Raw genomic sequence first — 21,664 nt, forward strand, 5'->3', positions numbered from 1 at the left:
AAGGGAACACTGCAATTCATGTATACTAATGCGAGGAGTATTAGGAACAAGAAGGAAGAATTTTTGGCCTTGATGGGCTCTTCCTGGCCACAGGTTATTGGCATTAGTGAAACATGGCTGACGGAAGATGATATAGTTAGTGTGTTTAGGAGGGACAGAGAGAATAAAATTGGGGGAGGGGTGTTATTGATGATAGCTGATGAACTGCAGCCAAGGAGAATTGAAGTATTGCAGGATAGTGAAAGGAGCTCATTTGAGGCTATTTGGTGTGAGATTGATACTGGCAGAATAAAATATACAGTTGGGTGCTGCTATAGACCAGGTGATGGAATAGATGATGGAGATGGTATGCATAAACAAATTGATGAAATGAGTGGAAGGAGGGTAATTATTATGGGGGATTTCAACTATGGTAACATTGATTGGAAGGAGGAGAGGACACATGTGAGGAAGGAAATGGATTTTATTCAATTATTAAGGGATAACTATCTGAAACAGCATGTAATTGAAAATACTAGGGGTGTGAGAGTGCTTGACCTGGTAATAGTATCTGAGAATTTGACTGTAATGAATATGACCATGTTGCCACCTATTGGTGAGAGTGATCATAAGGTCTTGACCTGGGAGGTGGCTAAAGGTGTGAAATTTGTGATTAAGACAGGGTATATGTGGAATTACCGTGCTGGCAAGTATGACAAGCTTAGGAGATTGCTTGGATCAGTGCCATGGCATGTACAACTGCAAGGGCTGGACGTCGATAGAGCATGGGAAGTGATCAAAGAGCATTTACAGGAGGTTATGGCTGATTGTATACCTAAGGTCCGAATAGTGAAACAAGGAGGGGTTAAATGGATGAATAACACCATTAAGCTTGAGCTGCAAAAAAAGAAACAACTATGGAGGGAATTTAAAGAAAGGGGTGACCTGCAGGCACACGAACGGTATAAAGTACAGGCCAGAAGGGTAACGAGTGTGGTAAAAACAGCAAAAGCCGATTATGAAAGGAAACTAGCTATGCAAGCAAAAGAGAATCCCAAACAGTTCTTTCAATATGCTGCAAGCAAGAAAAAAACTGTACATGGCAAAATGATTTTAAGGAATGACGATGGTAAAGAGTTCACTGAACCAGTCGATATAGTGGAGTTACTGAGCGCGCACTTTGCAAAAGTATATCATCCAGGTGGTGACGTTGAAAAAATGAAGGAACCATTAGTTTATATGGGAATTGTGATGAATGAATTGGAGGTGAATAGTCTATTACAGAACCTTAATGTGAATACATCTGTGGGATTGGATGGTATACCGGCACGGGTCTTGCATGAAGCGGCTAATGAATTATCAGTGCCCTTGACCATGTTGTTTAATCTGAGTCTCAGGTCTGGCTTAGTCCCGAAGGCGTGGAAAGAGGGGAAAATAGTTTCACTGCATAAAGGAGGATCCAAGACTATGGTTGCAAATTACCGACCGATCAGCATATCAGGAGTCGTTGTCAAGGTCTTGGAGAAAGTAGTCAAGGGAAAAATACAGGAATGGATTGATGAAAATGAGATACTGTACAGAGGACAGCATGGCTTTGTGAAGGGTAGATCATGCCTCAGTAACTTGCTCAAGTTTTATAACAAGGTGACGGCTGAACTGGATAAAGGAAATGGGTTTACAGTGATACTGCTGGACCTGGCAAAGGCGTTTGACAGGATACCACATGGAATTCTAATCCGTAAACTACAACATATGGGAATGGATATAGGGTTGGTGAGATGGATAGCTGGGTGGTTGATGGAGAGATATCAAAGAGTAGTTTATTCAGGAGTAGAGTCCAAAAAACGGCCTGTGACTAGTGGTGTGCCACAGGGTTCTGTTCTTGGACCACTGCTGTTTAATCTGTTCATTAACGATATAGGAAAGGGTCTAAGTGGGACAGTTCATTTGTTCGCTGATGATGCAAAGTTGGGTAGGGCGATAGTGAATGCAGAAGATATCAAAGTCTTGCAAGATGACTTAGATAGATTGGAGTTCTGGACTAAGGAGAATGGATGTCAATTTAATGTGACAAAATGTAAGGTTATGCATTTCGGAGTGAAAAGATTAGCAGCAGTATACCACATTGGTGGAACTGTACTCCAAGAGATTGATGAGGCCAGGGACTTGAGAGTGTTGGTGGAGAGGGAGATGAAGTTTAGGGGGCACATTGCAAAAATAGCTAAATCAGCTCATCAACTCACCTGGTTGTTGAAAAATACCTTAACGAGCAGAGACAAGCAAGTTATTGTACCTCTGTACCGAGCCCTGATAAGACCTCATCTCGACTACTGTGCCCAGATTTGGTCACCTCGGTTCCTTCTTGATGGGGAGGAGGTTGAGAGGATCCAGAGGCGAGTGACTAAGATGATAGCAGGTCTATGGAATGAACCATATGAGAACAGGTTGAAGATTTGTGGGTTGCAGAAACTAGTTGATAGGCGGAAAAGGGGAGACATGATTGAGACATTCAAATTGATAAAAGGATTCTATAGGATTAATTCAGAGGATATTTTTGAGATCAGGACTGGTGGTGGGAGAACTAGGGGACACCCATGGAAGCTGGGCAAGAGCGTGGTTAGCAGGGGTGTTAGAGCTGGGTTCTTTACTTTTAGAGTGGTAAATGAGTGGAATAAGCTGCCAGAGTCTGTTGTGGGTGCTATGACAGTGAGCGAGTTCAAGGCAAGGTATGATAGATACTGTGAGAATGTTGAACAGCTGCGTGAACATGATGTTTAGGGCCTCCCTCGATGAGTCTAAGGACTCCTGGAGTAGCCCGTGGTAATAATAATAATATGTCAGCAGCAGCACAGTAGGCTTCTGTATGAAAGTCTGGCTCTGGCATGGATATTTTGCAGTGGATGCATTGCGTAAACTGCTATATGTATGAACCGAAAAATTGAAAGATTTGTGGACTGTATACATAAACTAGAAGAAAACAAGCATTAACATATGTGAAATGTGTCTTGATAGATTAGACTGTTAAAAATGAGAGCAAATGCCGGGAGTGCAGTAGAAAAGTTTGACCAGGAGTTAGTGACAATAAAACATCTGCAAGAGGATATTAAACATCTAAAGGAGAGATTGGCTGATGATAATGAGAAAAAGGAAGTTAATATTATGAAGTAAGAGTCAGAGAATAGTCATATATCAGTGTATGGGGACTTCATCATTAGAGGTGTGATTACTAATAAAGTGCACAAAACATGTTTTCCTGTTGGAACAATGAAGCAAATAACTGAAGAGTTGTAGAAAAGGAAATACCGGGTCGTTGTACGCACAAATGACTTAGTTGGGGAGAAAAAGAATGTTCATAGAAATTTCAAGAAGTTGTTGTAGCTGTAAAGAAGAATAGTGTTGTTGTGAAAGTCATAGGCATGTTGCCCATATATGACAACAGTGAACTGAGATGGAGAGTAGAGATAATGAATAGTAATATGGTTGAGTTGTGTGGGGCAAAGGGGATTCAATTTGTAAATCTGTGGAGTGAATTTGAAGGGAAGATGGAATGATATAAAGCTAATGCATTACACTTGAATCGGTTTGGTGTTGAACATTTAGCAAGTCTCCTGTTTTCTGAGAAGGCACAGAGTTAAGAAGTTAATGAAGGAAATGACCACAGTCTACCTGTGAAGCAGGATAGCACAAATCAACAGATTGCATGGCAGGAGAAAGATGGATATGAGGTCGAAGATGTAGTTGCAGCAGCACAAGATGATGGAATGCATAAAGGTCAGGATGAGACAGGTAGGAATGTAAATCAGAGTCAAGAATCAGGATAATGGGAGAGGTATGGTATAGCAGCTAGAATAGAGAATGTTGGTGCCGGTAGAATGGCCTCAAACACACACAGGAATTGTTATGTCTATACACAAATGTAAGGAGTATTCAAAACAAGAGAGCTGAGTTTCTTACATTGATTGAGACGGTATGCCAAAGTTAATTAGAATAAGTGAAACTTGGTTGTCTGAGGAGGATGTGATGTCAGGAATAGAATTAGAAGGATATACAATTTTCTGGAAAGATAGAAATGTGAAAAGAGGAGGGAGAGTGCTGTTAATGATTGCAGAGGAATTGTGTCCCCGTAAAGTGTGGAAGTTGATAGTGCATGCACAGATTTTGAATCTGTGTGGTGTGAAGTTGAAATAAACAGGTTAGCATATCTCATTAGGAAGCTGTTATAGGCCATGGAATGCAGAAAATACTGATTATGAAATGTTTAGGCAAATTAGTTGGGCATGTAAAAAGAAGATCTTGAGAAGAGACTTTAATTACAGGAATATAGAATGGAAGGAGGAGATAGCGTATGGGAACAAGGAGAGTGAGTTTGTAGGATTTCTGAGAGATAAGTATCTTAAGCAACAAGTGATTAAAACAACTAGTCTTTAATGTTTTGGATTTGGTGATAACTTAACCAGATGTAGTTGTTAATGAAGTGTTGATACTGCAGCTGGTTGGCAAGAGTGATCATGAGGTACTTGTTTGGGAAGTGATGAAACAAGAAAAGGTTACTGCCAAAAATGGATACATGTGGAAGTATAGAGCAGGTGATTATAATGGAGCTTTGTAGTCAGTTAGCATCAGTATGTTGGGTAGATTAGCTGAGCAGAAAAGATGTTGACAAAGCATGGAAACTCACAAGCAGTATCTGATAAAATCAATGGATGACTGCATACCATGGGTTAAGTGAGTAAATATGTAGAGTAGGAGTAAAATGGATGAACAATGAAATCAAGCAAGCTGAGTTGGAAAAGAAAATGTTATGGAGAGGGTAGAAGACAGTTGGTGGTGATCAGATCCATGCATGCTAGAAAGGTGATGAGAATGGTAAGGAAAGAAAAAGTGTAGTATGAAATGAGATTGGTTAGTCAGGCCAAGGTTAACTCAAGGGAATTTTTTTTTCTACAAGGCAAGTAAGAGGAAGAATAATTATGGCAGATTAACACTGGTGGATTGTCATGGCAGCAGACTAACAGCTGCAAAGGATATAGTGGAATTATTGAACGAGTACTTTATCAGTATATATCATATTGGTATAAATGATGCCATGCAATATATAGAAGAGAGGCAAGTATTAGGAGAATTGGAAATGAAAGAAACAGGTGTATCAGATGTTGGTTGGGTTAGATGTGAATAATGCTGTGGGAATGTGCACCACATTTGGCTATGCCCTTCACCCGGTTATTTAATGAGTCTTGCAGTGCACAGGGTTCCTAAGGAGTGGAAAGAAGGCAAAATAGTACCACTCCACAAGCACGGTTTTAAGACAAAAGTCTCCAACTATAGGCCAGTCTGTATAACTACAGTTGTGGTTGTTGGAAAGATTGGTAAGGAATAGAATACTGGATTGGATTGATGGACCTAGCATTCTTTATGATGGTCAGCATAGATTTGTAAAGGGTAGGTCTTGTTTTAATAATTTACTTGCATTTTATGATAAGATGACAAGAGTGTTAGATACAGTGATATTCTTAGACTTTGCTAAAGCATTTGATAGATTACCATATGATAAGTTGGTGTACAAGCTGCAGAGAATGGGAATAGATAGTATATTGGTTAGATGGATCAGAGATTGACTCTCTAAACAATACCAGGAGGTTGTGTATGATGGAGCAGTATCTCATAAAAGGAGGGTAACCAGTGGCATGTCGATCTTCAGTTGTTTGCTGATAATGCAAAGTCGGGAAGAATTATAAGTAGCACTGCTGATGTTAATTCCCTTCGGGAAGATTTAAATAGACATTTTACTGGGACAAAAGAGTGGGGTTATAGTTTTAATATCAATAAGTGCAGGGTGTTGCATTTTGGAGTGTAGAAATATAAGGCGGTGTACTATATCGATGGTGATGTATTGCAGGAAGTGGATATGATTAGAGATTTGGGAATGATGGTTGACAGGAGACTGAAGTTTAGAGGGCATATTGCTAATGTTGCAAAGGATGCACATCTTAGTGCTGCTATGATAAGAAGTACACTAACATATAGGGATAAGGAAGTGGTTGTGTCACTGTATAAGCCACTGGTCAGGACACACTTCGACTATGTTGCTCAGATCTGGTCACCTGGTTTTCAATGTGACGTAGAGACATTGGAGAGGGTTCAGAAGCCAGTGACTAAGACAATATTGGGACTCTGGAATGCTGGTTATGGCGAGAGATTGAAGAAATGTGGATTGCAGAGTTTGGTGGATAGAAGTAAGAGAGGTGATATGATAGAGACATTTAAGTTAATGACAGGATTTTATCAGATTAATTCAGAGGGGATTATAAAAGGAGTAGAAGGTGAGAGGGGAAAAACCAGAGGTCATCTCTGGAAGTTATGTAAAAGTGTAGTGAAGAGAGGTGTGAAGAGTAGATTTTTTTACATGGAGAATTGTCAGTGAATGGAATGCATTACCAGAATGTGTTGTTAATGCAAGGAGTGTTAAGGGTTTTAAGATTCTATATGATAACTATAACTAGAAAGTTTATTTTTCACTTGGTCAGACTATAATAAATTTAGTTTAATCCTTTATCCAAGTGTGTGCAAACAAAGTTTGCGCCTGAAAGTATCTTCAGGACTGGGGTAAAGTGGTACAACACCGGTCAACTCCTTGCAAAATTGGAGCAAGCCACCAAGATACTGAGATAGGAGTGTTGGTGGCTTGCTCCACTTTTGCAAGGAGATGCCCGGTGTTGTACCACTTTACCCCAGTCCTGAAGATACTTTCAGGCACAAACTTTGTTTGCACACACTTGGATAAAGGATTAAACTAAATTTATTATAGTCTGACCAAGTGAAAAATAAAACTTTCAACATCTTTCTCTAAATCAAGAGTAATTTAATAAAAAGGTGGCACACTGTTTGGCAGCTCCTATAGGAGGAGATGACCTTGCTAATGTTTCTGCCTTGGTATTGCCACTTGGGCCTGGCACCCACTGAAGAGACCTCAATAAAGGTCGAAACTAGTCTGGGTAGTGGCCCTTCCCTTAATGCATAACATTATACATATCTGCAAGGAGATGTGTTTTGCATTATGGGAGATACTGAGATAGGAGTGTTGGTGGCTTGCTCCACTTTTGCAAAGAGCTGCTCGGTGTGTTGTACCACTTTATCCCAATCCTGAAGATACTTTCAGGTGCAAACTTTGTTTGCACACACACTTGGATAAAGGATTAAACTAAATTTATTATAGTCTGACCAAGTGAAAAATAAACTTTCAACATCTTTCTCTAAATCCAGAGTAAGTTAATAAAAAGGTGGCACACTGTTTGGCAGCTCCTATAGGAGGAGATGACCTTGCTAATGTTTCTGCCTTGGTATCGCCACTTGGGCCTGGCTCCCACTGAAGAGACCTCAAATAAAGTTCGAAACTAGTCTGGGTAGTGGCCCTTCCCTTAATGCATAACATTATACATATCCGCAAGGAGATGTGTTTTGCATTATGGGAGATACTGAGATAGGAGTGTTTGGCTCTCCACTTTTGCAAGGAGTTGCCAGTTGTTGTACCACTTTACCCCAGTCCTGAAGATACTTTCAGGTGCAAACTTTGTTTGCACACGCTTGGATAAAGGATTAAACTAAATTTATTATATGATAACTATGTTGTCAGTTGAATGACCCACTCACGATGAGTCTGCCGACTCCATAGATTTAATAATAATAATAATAGAAATGACTGGGTAAAGAATAACAGTGTGCTTGTTCAGTCAGACCTATTAAGCATGTGTTAAGATGTCTACATAAAAAAAGCATCAGGTAACAAATCTCTAGATTTGCAAGTTATCCACTAGGGTCATACAGACTACAAAAAAAGCATGCACGTAACATTGTTTTTGTGTAGGCATACTCTTTTCATATGCTACATTAGGTTCCTGACCACTGTCATATAGCAAATCACTGTTTTTTTTTTTGTTGTTGTTGTTTCATGCAATCATAATTATGCATAAATGACAAAGCATTAAGTTACATCAATTATACAAACAAAAAAATCAGAATAATTGTTTTGTTTGTAAACATAAAAGCAATTTTTGAATAGCTCGGCTCAATGGAACATACCAAAGTTTTGTCATCAGTATATACCATTAAACGTTTTTCCATTTGGATAACTGTAATATTAACTGGTGTAGAACATTCCACTTTATTTTCGTTTTTAACAATTGTAACAACACTCAACTAATAAATGAGTTATTAACATTTTTTTTTTTGGATACCCATTGCCTGAAGTTGGCACTACTGTATTATCTAAAGGCCATGATGCTGTGGTACCTAAATCCATTCTGTATCTTGATTCTTTGCATAATATCAAATACGATCTGTTGGGACTTTCAAATGATTCTGCTTCACTCTTTAAAAGCAAATTACCTCCATGTAGTGTATCTACTACTGAATTCCATGTGCTGCTTTGATTAAAACAAAAAAGAACCATATATCTATTTCGATAGCAGATAATGGAAAAGCTCTAAGTAATGGATAACACTGATATGAGAGAAAGATAGACTGCCTTTTACAGGATACCTCCACCTATCAAGAAATTAGTTATAACCTTACAAAAACACATAGTAAGCAAATGAATAAGTTCTTTGATGAAGTTGTTAGCTGGGAACAAAATACTATGTACCAATAATTTACACATCGATTTTGGAAGGATCCTTCGTTTATATGGTCTCCCAAAACTTCATAAAGAAAGTTGTCCAGTATAAGACCCATTGTGAATTGTATTGCATTTTTCTCCTATAGAATTGCTAAATTTTCTTCATGTTTATTAACTGCCTATATTGGACAATCCAGATAATTTATCAAGAATTATATATATTTTCTTGAAAAAATCAAGAATACTCAAATACAACAGTTAGTTATGTTAGTCAGCTAGACATTGTTTCTCTATTTACCAACATTCTGTTATCTGACACTATTTAGTTTACTATATAATTTTTCTCCTGATGTTATGAATATTTTTGAATTTGTTATACAATCAGGTATCAGGTATCAAGTCATTATTTTATATCAGGTAGATATAAAGACAAGGATTGAAGTTGCACGGCAGTCCTTCATGAAAACGAGAACACTATTCTGCAATAAAGACCTAAACATGGAAGTCAGATGCCGAATGCTGAAATGCTACGTGTGGTCTATTCTGCTCTACGGAGTTGAAACATGGACATTGAAGGCGACAACCATCAAGAAAATCGAAGCCTTTGAGATGTGGCTATACAGAAGAATGCTAAAGATATCATGGACAGAAAAAATTACCAATGAAGATGTTTAGGTCTTTATTGCAGAATAGTGTTCTCGTTTTCATGAAGGACTGCCGTGCAACTTCAATCCTTGTCTTTATATCTACCTGATATAAAGTAATGACTTGATACCTGATACCTGATTGTATAACAAATTCAAAAATATTCATAACATCAGGAGAAAATTATATAGTAAACTAAATGTCTTTATTGCAGAATAGTGTTCTCGTTTTCATGAAGGACTGCCGTGCAACTTCAATCCTTGTCTTTATATCTACCTGATATAAAGTAATGACTTGATACCTGATACCTGATTGTATAACAAATTCAAAAATATTCATAACATCAGGAGAAAAATTATATAGTAAACTAAAATCCATTGGCAAAGATAAACATCTTGTACAAATAATCAAGAAACGAAAAACATCATATCTTGGCCACATCATGAGAAACAGCAAATACCAACTTTTACAAACTATTTTGATAGGAAGAATTGGTGGCAAAGGAACTAGAGGAAGAAAAAGAATATCATGGTTTGACAACATCAAGACGTGGACAGGAAAGAGCAGTGCACAACTGCTCAGATTAGCACAAGAGCGCAGTTTGTTCGCCAAGATGGTCGCTGACCTTCGATAGAAGATAGCACAATAAGAAGATACAATCAGGATATTTCAGCTGGAACAACAAGTTCTATAAACAGATTGAAGGCACACAGCCATGGATAGTCCTCTATCTCCATCCTTGGCAAACTATTTTTTGACCTTATTAAATGGATAAGAATCCTATTTAATAACTATTAAATTGCCAGAAAACTAGCCTTTTGGCTTTTAATTTGAATTATTTTTTGACCTATTTAGAAGATACCTTGTTCTCATCCATTCATCTCCAAACCCTTTCTTTGGTTTTATTATATCGATGATGCTTTTTGCTCCTTGTCCTCATTCTGAAAATGAATGTTCCACTTTCCTACATCAGATCAGCAGCCTTCACCCACACATTCAATTCACCATAGAAAAAGAATATGCTAGTAGTTTACCATTCTTGGACATCCTTCTTACTCACACAGCCTCTGGTACTTTGCCAGCCAGTGTTTATTGGAAACCTACCTTTACTGGAAGATGCATTCATGAAAAGTCTGCTCATCACACCTCTCAAAAAAATTAAAAAATTGGTGTTATCAAGTCATTACTTAATAAAGCACATAATGTGTGCTCCTCTTCCTCAAGCTTACAACAAGAACTTCTCACTAGCAAAACTTTAATGGAATTGAATGGTTACAACCCTCATAAAATCCAGGAGATTTCAACAGACAGCAGGGTTCCAGTCCCTTATATTTCTGAACCTATTGGTAGAATTCTGAAAAAGTATCACCTTATTCCCATATATTTTTTATCAACAAAATTTCTGATCTGTTAGTATTTACAAGAGACAAATTGCCACCTCTATCTTTTGATGGTGTTTACCAAATTCCTTGTGAATGTAATTTGACATACCTTGGATAGACAGGCTGTTCTGTGGAAAAAAGAATTAATGAACATCAGTACTACACTGAAAACATGAAACCTAAAAAGTCTGGTCTGGCACAGCATAGTACTGACACTAAACACAGCATCTGGTGGGATTAGGCTCGTCTTCTCCATAGAAGCAATTTTAAATAATCAGCCTAACCTGAATCTGAATGACTCTCTCTCTCTCTCTCTTTCCCAAAAGGCTGTGAAATTCTCATTTTATGTAAGCATCAAAAATAGTTTTATTATTCATGAATATCAGTTTCTAGCATGTGACAACTGTTTTTAATTGCCAAACAATTGTTGGATGTTTTTCCACTTGGCTATACTATAAATTAAAGATACCAAGAAATTATATGCTTGGTTTAATCCTTTATCCAAGTGTAAGCAAACAAGTTAGCGCCAGAACTATTTTCACGACTGCAGCAACTCGTATGAAGAAGCTAACGACGTCACATCACTTGCCTTAGTATCCCATAATGCAAAACATCTCCTTGCAGACATGTATAATGCTATGTATTATGGGAAGGATCACTACCCAGACCAGTTTTGATTTTTATTCAGGTCTCATCAGTGGGAGCCAGACCAAGAGGTGATACTAAGGTTTAAGTAATGCAGAAGTCATATTTTCATATAGAGTAGCCTAAAGGTATCACACCTTATAATTAAAATACTCTGGATATGAAAATATGACTTTTGCATTAGTTCAACTTTAGTATCACCCTCTCGGTCTGGCTCCCACTGATGAGATCTCAATAAAGGTCGAAACCGGTCTCTGGGGAGTGACCCTTCCCATAATGCATAGCATTATACATGGCCACAAGGAAATGTGCTTTGCATTATGGGATACTAAGAAAAGCGATGTGAAGTCATTAGCTTCTTCATACGAGTTGCCCCAGTCCTGAAAATAGTTCAGGTGCAAACTTGTTTGCTTACACTTGGATAAAGGATTAAACCAAGTATATAATTTCTTGGTGTCTTAAATTTATACAAACCAATTGTTGTATGTAGCTTGCATTCCTGTTCTTTGATTTGCTTGTTTAAATCAATGTTGTTGCTTCTACACAGATGACGTACTGTTATTTCCAGCACAAAATATCTGTACTTTCATTAAAGTTTATTGCTGTGGTCATCGTGCAATTTTGTTGTTTTAGTACATAACGTAACAGGTTTAAGTGTCTTCTTTTCAGTGGAAGCAACAGCACCTTTACTTTGAATTTTATCTGCCATTATTAACAAAACTAAAATAAAATAATAATTTAAACAGTTTATAATTCACAGCAAAATGCCATAACACAAAGAGATGCAGAGCAATGACAAAGTTTACATTGATTTATGGGAACATCATGGCACTAGAACTGAATGAGCAGATCTTTGTAAAGCGAAGGCTGTAAGGTGTTAGATATTGAATGGAGAACTTCTTGACATTCATTCAGGATCTAACATGTAAGCTTTACAAAATAACAAAGAAATTTGCATAATACCTGCTTACCAGTGGAAGGTGAGAAACACCTAAGTTGTTGTATGTGAAAGTGTATATCAGTATGTGTAATGTATTGGAATTATTTATTGTCAAACGGAAAGCTAAAATCAAGAATTATGTCAGATTAGTGGTTCATGTAAAGGAATAATAGCTTAATTTATGTAATTTTAAGCTATCAAAAAAATCGTAAGTCACCAGGTAAGAAATGACAATTAGGATTAATGGTCAAGTCTAAGCCGCAAGTATCTCTCGTAATGCCGAAGGCTGACCACCTAATAGCAAGGAAGGAAAGCAAGGAATCAACCTAAGGGCAATGTAAGTTATGGATCGTGCAAAAAAACAATACAGAAAAAGAGGGTTCTGAGAAAGAATATTTAATTTAAGGCAATAAGTTCCAAGCTCTAGGCTTTTTAGTGTTTCTTCCGGGATTTTGGAGATTGAGGACTCTCGACGAGAGATCGGAGATAGGACAAGCCAAGGGCGCTATGTCGACGGACAGCCGGCCATATTCGTGACTTGTGCTGAGAGGTATTCCGCAGAGATCCGTACAAGAATCAACAGCTCATGCAGAATGGTGCCAAATGCTGAATGACCCACCCGAGTGAGCGAAGAAGGCTCACAGTTCCAGCCATTTCCCGATTTGTGTCCGGTAGCAGAGAACGGAACAACTCAGCAATGAAACCTGACCCAGAACCAGCCAAGACGAAGGATGACCCGAGCAACACGTGGCAGCTAATAGACCTTCGGAGGGACTTGGTAAAGTAAAGATCCTATTGTTTTATATCTTGAGATTGTTTGAAGGTAGAATTTGTGTCTTGATAAAGCAAGACTGAGGACATTTTAGAGAACTTTGACAAGATAGAGTAATTAATACAGCCAATTCTATTAGACAAAGAATTGTATATGATTTGAAGTAGTGAAAATCCTTTGTTAATTGAGTTAATTTAACTAAGAGAGAAATGAGTTGTGAAATATCTATTTAAAGTAAATGTGAATGAAGGAACTCGACTTGAGTGTGACATTGCTTAATTATCCATTTGTATTACATGATTTTGCATGTCAGTTTATGTGAGAAGGTTAGATTAGTATTGAACAGTTTGTATAGCTTAGCATAAGACATTCACTTAGCTAGCAATTCAGAAGTTTTGATAATACAAGATTTAATGTACCTGTCTTTTACCATTAATAAACATGTTTTGTTACTTGAACCTGAGTCTTGCCTGAATTCGAGGTGTCAAACTACCACTTGTGAAAATAGAACCAAATAGCGGGAAGGAGTTTAGATAATTATATAATTGCGATAAGATCTTAGGTCAAGACTGCAAGGTACTGAGATCAATATACTCGCGTGTGAATTCTAGATTAACGTATATGCCTAAAACCTAGGAATATTTCCCTGAGCCTGAATTATATTCTTGTTATAGGAAGCTGGCTAGTGCAGTTAAAATATAAATTTGCCAGTTTCTGAAGAGGAAATATCCCTAGGAGCCAAACCGGGTTATATATAAAGACAGATGTAAAATTAAGGTAGAAGGATATAGAGAGAACCGGATCAAAATTGGATAATACTAAATACGTACTCAAATAAAGAAACGAAAATACAGACGTAACAAAGGTATATCAGAAACAAAGGGGTAGAGTTTGTTGCCTTAGTGAAGACATTAGACAGATATACTAACTAGTATCGAGCATAAAGAGTAGAGTGTTTTTAAGAAGGATAAACAGGATAGGAGGGAAGGGGAGAGCTGCTAATTATAGTGGATGATTTGAGCCCAGTTAGAACTGAATGCTATGACTGCAATACTAGTAACAATTTTCCACATGGCAGTAAGTCTGAGATATATGATGTGAGGTGGAGTCTAACAAGATCAAATAGGGTGCTGTACAGACTTAGTGGATCACTTGCTAGTGATGATGAAATGCATTACAAAATAAATATTATGGTGCAAAACAAGTAATCAATCAGGGGTGCTTAAAGGTCAAAGCTGTATAACTGAGAGGACACCTCCACATAGCCTTTAAAGGAATGCGGAGAACCGACAAAGACTTCTGACCTAATGTCCAACCCTCACCTTCTTGTGGTGCACCCTGTTGGTTATCTACCTGGATACTGAACAAACCAGGATGGGCTGGCAATATGGGATATAGCCGACCAAATTCTATTCTTATTTGCTTAAACCAATATAGAAAATGATGGTACAACATGACAAAATTTCATGCCGGCTGGGGCATCGCCCAGTTAAACAAGACCACCGTTGTTTTCGCCAAGGAACCAGGGTGAACAGCGAAAAGTCAACTACTGGAACAAATCTGAAAGCACATCCCAACTCAACATCACCAGAGTTAAATATTGGTACCATCAACATAAGAAGCCTGAATGGCAAAGAAATGGAGCTAGCTGAAGAATTAGATAAGTACCAGATCGACATAATAGGGGTGACTGAAACAAAAAAGACAAAAACTGGTGAGATCTTTCTGAGCAATAAATACAAAATGTTATATTCAGGAAATGACAATCAAGGAAAAGAAGGAGTAACCATAGTATTCAACACAAAATACGAGGCTAATTTTCTTGAATAGCAGACAATCTGAAGTAGAGTGATGTGGACAAATATCAAAATGGGGAATTGGACAATGAGACTTATTTGTGCCTATGGTCCCACAGAAGGTTCTACTAAGGTAGAAGTGGAAGAATTTTTTGATGCTTTAGAAAAAGCAACTCACACAATGAAAAAGGAAAAGTTGGTCCTTGTTGGGGATCTAAATAGCAGAGTAGGAAATGATTGTCAGACATACAAAAATATTTTTGGAAAATTTGGAGAAAAGAGCAAAGCTAATAATAATGGCAAATACCTGTTGGATTTCTACTCAGGACATGGACTGGTTATTACTAACACCATGTTCCAACATAAAAATGTGCACAAATTCACATGGAGAGAAGAGGCAAGGAATAAGAAAAGTCTTATTGATAATGTTACTGTTGATAGTGATGTTTTCTCCCTGGTGCAGGACACCAGAGTGTACAGAGGATTTGAAATTGCAAGTGATCACTATTTAGTCTTGAGCAGGATGAAATTGAATTTCATATCGAAAAGAATAACATGTAAGAAACTTTTAAAGCGAATAAAAGTTGAGCAGCTCTCAGATGGGAACTGTAGACTAAAATACACAAAAATTATTGAAGAAAAAATGAAAGAGTTTGAGAACAGGAACCAAACCCTGGAGATTCAGTGGAAAGCATTGAAGAAAACCCTGAATGATTCAGCCAGAGAGGCATGTGGTGAGGTTATCTGCAAGGATAGAAAAATGAGAACTCCATGGTGGATACAGGAAGTTAAAGAGGCAGTGAAGGAAAAGAAGAACGCATATCAAAAGTTCCTGGCAAATAAGTCAGCTTTTGCTCTTAGAGAATACAGAGACAAATGTAAGAAAGCGAAACACTGTGTAAAACTAGCTAAACAAAAGTCATGGGAGGACTTTGGCAAGAACATAGAAAATAAATATCAAGAAGGTGGTAAGATATTCTGGAGGTTGCTGAAGAAGCTTAGAAATGGAGGAAAGAGTGCTGTGAAAGGAACTGGAGATGATAAAGGTCACATAAAAACTGGAGAAAAAGATATCCTTGATGTATGGAGCCTGGACAGAGGGATGAATTCCCAATGAGTGGAGTAGAGCTCTAATAGTACCCATATCTAAAAAGGTAAATAAAACTGAATGTGAGAATTACAGAGGTATTTCTCTACTGAGTGTTCCTGGCAAGATCTATGCAAGTATACTTGAGAAACAGTTGAGAAGAATTGTGGAAGAAAAGCTTGGTGAAGAACAAGCTGGATTCAGGACAAATAGAGGCTGTCAGGATCAGATCTTCACTTTACGACAAATAGTTGAGAAAGCATGGGAATATAACAAAGATCTGTATTTAAGTTTTGTTGATTTGGAAAAGGCATATGAAAAGGTGCCAAGAGAGAAGCTATTCAATACGCTGCAGTTATATGGTGTCAATGGGGCATTATATCAAGCAATACTTAGTGTTTATTTGAGTTGAAATCAGCAGTCAGAATTGAACGAAGTACAGGAAGATGGTTTAATGTTAAATCTGGAGTGAGACAAGGATGTACATTATCCCCTCTGCTATTCATTATCTATATGGATCACATTATGAAGGAAAGTGGTATTAAACATGATATCAGAATTGGAGATGTTAATGTCAGCTCTTTGCTTTATGCGGACGATGTTATACTTTTAAAAAAATCTGCTACAAGTTTGCAAGATTCCCTGACTAAATTGAATAACTGTTGTAATGGATATGGTATGAAGATCAGCATTAAAAAGATAAAGACAATGAAAATAGGTAGAACTGCTGAAAATATCAACTGTGTTGTGAACGGGGAACTTGTGGAACAAGTAAAACATTTCAGCTACTTGGGCACGATTTTTAGTGAAGATGGTAAATTAAATATGGAAATAGACAACAGAATCAACAAAGCTGGTATGGTAGGAAGTCAACTGAATAAATTCATATGGGATAAGAGAGAAATTAGTCGGAACACCAAATTAGCTGTATACAAGACAGTGTTCAAACCAGTTTTAACTTATGGATCTGAGAGCTGGGTCAGAAGTAAAACACTTGACCAAAAACTAGAGACCGCAGATATGAGAGTCCTGAGAAAGATTATAGGTGTGAACAGATGGCATGAATGGCAATATCATATTAAAAATGAGGATATTAGGAAAGAACTTGACATTGTCAGCATCCAGGAATGCGTTAGCAGAACTAATCTCAGGTGGTATGGTCACTCAAACAGAATGGGCGAGGAAAGATTAGCAAAACAAGTGTTCTGTGCCAGGTTGGCAGGAAAACGACCCAGAGGAAGACCAAGATATAGGTGGATTGATAAAGTACAAAGTACCTTAGACAATAGAAATATAAGATCTGACAATGTTGGAGTCTTGACAAGTAATAGACTGATTTGGAGGAAAATTGTAGATAGGAAGTTAGTAATGATGTAAATTTTTCATGTAGTACTATCATATCCTGTACACCCCTTGAGGGTACATGTCAGGAATTTGATGATGATGATGATGAAATAAGTAATCATCTGGGGTTACTTTAATTACTGAACATTGATTCAGTAGTGCTGAAATCACATGAGAAAAATGAAGCCTACTTTGCTGAGCTGTTAAGAGACAACTTCCTTAATCAGCATGTGACAAAAGAAACTGAAGGACAAAGAGTTTCAGATGTCATTATAGTGTGAGAGGATTTCAGTTAGAGATGTAACTGTTCTGCATCCAGTTAATGACAGATTAAGTGATTATAGATGTTCCATTCCAAAAAGGTTACATGCTGAACAACAAAGCATAAAATTATGACCAACTGAAGAGTATGCTAGGTACTGTTCCATGATACCGGTTGCTGGATGGGAAGGATATCAGCAGTGCATGGGAACTACAGGTTACCCTCGTATAATGTGGATGTTAGGTTCCATAGAAATGCCACATTACATAAATCGAGATATATTATGCGAGACTCAGATCACATAGAAAAAGTAGGGTTATGTTCCGAAATCTTTTTTTTTTAATTATATAAACAACAATGACATATCCAACAAAAAAATATTTTCATTTAATTCAGGTAATTCATGCAAGTTATGAAAATATATAAATTATGAAAGAAATACATAGTATAAAAGTATAAATTTACAAATTGTATATAAACTTCATTGCACATAATGCATAAATGTTTTAGGCAAAATAAAATGAAGTGCATATTTTAATCTTTCATAGCACGAGGATTTGAGGATCGGTTAATAAACATTGGTTTTGTCATGTAATCACCTGATGCATTACTACAAAACAATCGAGCAATTCTATCTTTAGAAACATTGAATCCAGGAGCAGACTTTCATTTTATAGGTGCGTTTTTGCATTTTTTCCCCCCAATATAACCCAGATTCATCCAATTGAACACCTAGTCTGCATCATAAATGTTTATAAACTGTGAGAGCTTTTTGTTTAATAAGATTTCCATCCAAATGAATTTTTGTTCTAGTGCAATCTTCTATCCAAATCATTAGAGATTTCTCTATTTTTCCCATTAGAATATTGCGTACACGAGCAACGTGCTCTTTGCACTTACCATTGACCTAGCAATAAACACTCTCTCGGATTTTATGTTCATTTTGTTTGTTCGAATTGTTGATTCGTTTAAATTCAAAGTCCTTGCAACAGCTCCTGGTTTTCTCATTTTTCAACCCATCCAAGATTTTAATTTTATCTTTGAGAGAAATAAATTTTATTTTCAATGTTGGTTTTTCCCTTTTGTTGCAGTTTGTGGCCATTACTATAAAAATATTTTTTTTTACATAAAAAAAGCATTACATATTAATTATGTATGTAACTCACCAGAAAATAAAGTGCTGAGCTTGAGGTTAACACACTTATGATTTTTAATGCGCTTTCCTGACAGAAAATGAAGACAATTTTCAACAATGCACTTTATATGGTTAACAAATGATGTACATGCATGCATGCTGAAGGGTATTATCCCCTAATATAAATTTGCTACTTATAACTGCATGCATGATACGGACAGACACAAATTTAAAGAAGAAGTTGCACAGTGAAACATATATGAAAAGATAAAGGGTTATTACAATGTGTAGACATTGTATTTTTTATTGAAACCGCATTGAACAAGGGTTACTACAATTTGTAGACCTTGTTATACAAGGGTTACCTGTATTTAAAAAATATTCAAATTATGAAATGTTGGATTGTATCCCTAGAGTTTGAAGAAGAAATAGGGTAGGAATGACATGGATATACAGTCTTATTAAAGCAAAAGATTCTTAAGAAAAAGTTATGTGAAAGGAATACTATGTGCATATACGAAAATTTTAAGGAACAGACCAGAACAGCTAAAACTATCGTATGGATAGCTAAGTATGAGTATAAAAAGAACTGGCTCGGCAAGCTAAACACAATGCAAAAGCATTCTAGTTATGCTGCAAGTAAAAGACAGAATAACGCTAATGAATATACAGATTGTATGCATATATTTGTTACTCATGAAAATGACCTGGTAAACTGATTTAGTAATTTAATAATTATTTAAATAAAGTTAATTATTCTCCCCAAAAGGGAGGGAGAGAGTTTCCTCCTTAAAACGACATCATGCATGATGATTGGTGTCATTCAGTTTGATCAATATTTGGAATGGATAAAATAGCATGTCTTGTTACGTGTCTCCAACATACTCCATGGTGGACAACCTGAAAAATCACTTTGTCCACCATGTGGGTTATTAAAACAAATAAGCATATCAGTGACTTCAGGAGGTAGATCTGTCAAGGCATGTACTTCAGCTGACCAGCTGAAATGAAGATTAAGTTGAAAGCCAAAACCAGCAAGTATTCAGAATTTTTTATTATTTTTTTTTAAGCTTATATCTTCCCCACTGTTGGGTAAAGGCCTCTCTGCTTGCAGGAGAATTGGGTCTACTTCTCCCATGTTGACCTATTCCATCTTGGGATAGTGTTTATGCAGTTGTATGAATGAATGTATGAATTTGAAAAAATTCGAATTTGAAAATTCGAATCTGGCAGCTTTTGGCTGGAGAGTGGATATGCTAATCACTCAGCCAACCAAGCTGGCAGAAATACTATACTGCTGCCCTATTATGAAATGGAAAGAGAAAAATATTAGGATCTACAGAGATATTAAATCCATACAAAAGTCAGTCTAAATGCTACCAAGTTACTAACTACAGTGATTCAACTAATTCACAAAAATCACAAGAAACATGGAAAGAGCTATTTTAAATGACAAGAAATACAATTCCTACTAGTGTGAATTTGTTAACACTAGTAATTTGTTTGTTTTAGAAATACTGGTGCCATTAAGGTTTCATAAAATGAATACAATAGCATTAAGAAAGTAGTGAATGAACAGGTATTTGAATGCCATGTAATTTTGACCTGGAATCAGAAACAATAATAAAATTAATGCAATAACACAAGTTGTCTCCTTGTATTCTCATATTAATTTTATGAAACAGTAACATTGTTTTTGATAATCAGCTTCTTATGTAATTATGTACACTTGGGAAAAAAAAAAAATCTTGACTAAAACCATGTTTATATAAATAAATATACCAGAATGGTTTCCTTCTTTCATGCATCAAAAGCAACTCTATATATGGCTTTCGCTATCTTGATGCTAAACTTGCATTTTCCAGCTTTCATGACAAATGAATATTGACCTGCACATTTATAGAGATTTTCTTTAACATAAAATTAAATATAACTTACGCTGGCGTAAAGACAGTCTCAGCTTTTGAGGCTTCAACTGAATAGCTGAACCTGCAAGAGCTCCTGCATCACTTAATTCTTCATTCTATAATAAATTACATGCAAAAATGTTATGCAATTAAATTTAAAGGTTACTTCTGATTTAATTCTAAAATAATAACTATAACAAGAACCAAATTTACAATTAGGATGTTTAAGGATCAAAGAGAAGAGACTCACAGATATGTAAGAGCAACTATGGGCAAGTGATGCACGATATACAGTCTCCCTCAATCAAGTCACTCCCCTGCCCCACATACACACACACACCTTCTCATGGTGTGGCCTGTATCCAGTAAAGGAGCTCTGGGATGGCAAGTATTCCTGTTGCATACGGATACCTCTTCTAGTTGGAGCAAATGCCAACTAGACCTACTACGAAGTAGATGACTTTCATTGCCCAGTGAAATACCAGCACCTTGCCTATTGGGAACCTGAAATGACTGTCACCATGTCTGGTTCCTAGAGCAAGGGTTCTGGTTTCTGTCCACCCCACCCCACCACCTTCTCTATGCAGTATGAATAATATCCATTGAGGGCATGGCAAACATATTGCAGAGATCCAGTATCTACCACCACCATCTTTGAGGATACTGCTTTGTTGTTTGCAGACTGGCTGCTAGTTGGTGTAAAGGATTGAATTAGATAGTAACATATCTTTAGGAGGCCTCCTGATCAACTGGTACGTAATCTCACTGCCATATTATGCCTGGAAGGAGGCTGTGTAATGGTATACTGTGGAAGCCATGTTATGGTTTGGAGACTGGATGCTCTTGGTATATGGACAACACGTTCAAGAGTATTTTTCTCCTGCTATATATTCCCTTTTTCTTTATCTTTCAAAATATTAAACACAAAAATAAGCATGAATAATTATAGTGTCTCTGTGGTTAAATTAAAACAAACCTCCTTCCAAAATTAGAAAACCCTCAAAAATCCTATGAAAAAATCTTTCATGTTCACTTATCAACATCTGTTGGCATCAACTACAACTTAACCAATGTGCATCATCAGTCATCCAAACCTGATCTGTTTCTGACTAAATCATGAATTTCTGCCACATCAAACACAACTCATCTTAACTATCTA

At 36.9% G+C, this 21,664-nt stretch overlaps 1 protein-coding gene across 3 annotated transcripts in view; it reads right to left on the minus strand.

Moving 5' to 3' along the window:
* Positions 1-21,664, minus strand: part of LOC150109768 (integrin beta-PS-like) — a 392,096-nt gene that overhangs the window by 244,139 nt on the left and 126,293 nt on the right. For all 3 annotated transcript variants that reach the window (XM_090396604.1, XM_090396612.1, XM_090396593.1), the window contains exon 5: positions 20,537-20,621. In XM_090396604.1, coding sequence (XP_090252730.1) covers positions 20,537-20,621 — 85 coding nt within the window. The remainder of the gene's footprint in view (positions 1-20,536; positions 20,622-21,664) is intronic.

This window comes from Typopeltis vanoorti, chromosome 1 (genome assembly GCF_054136105.1).
Source record: "Typopeltis vanoorti isolate ZY-2024b chromosome 1, IOZ_Tvanoo_1.0, whole genome shotgun sequence".
NCBI classification, from domain to species: Eukaryota; Metazoa; Arthropoda; class Arachnida; order Uropygi; family Thelyphonidae; genus Typopeltis; species Typopeltis vanoorti.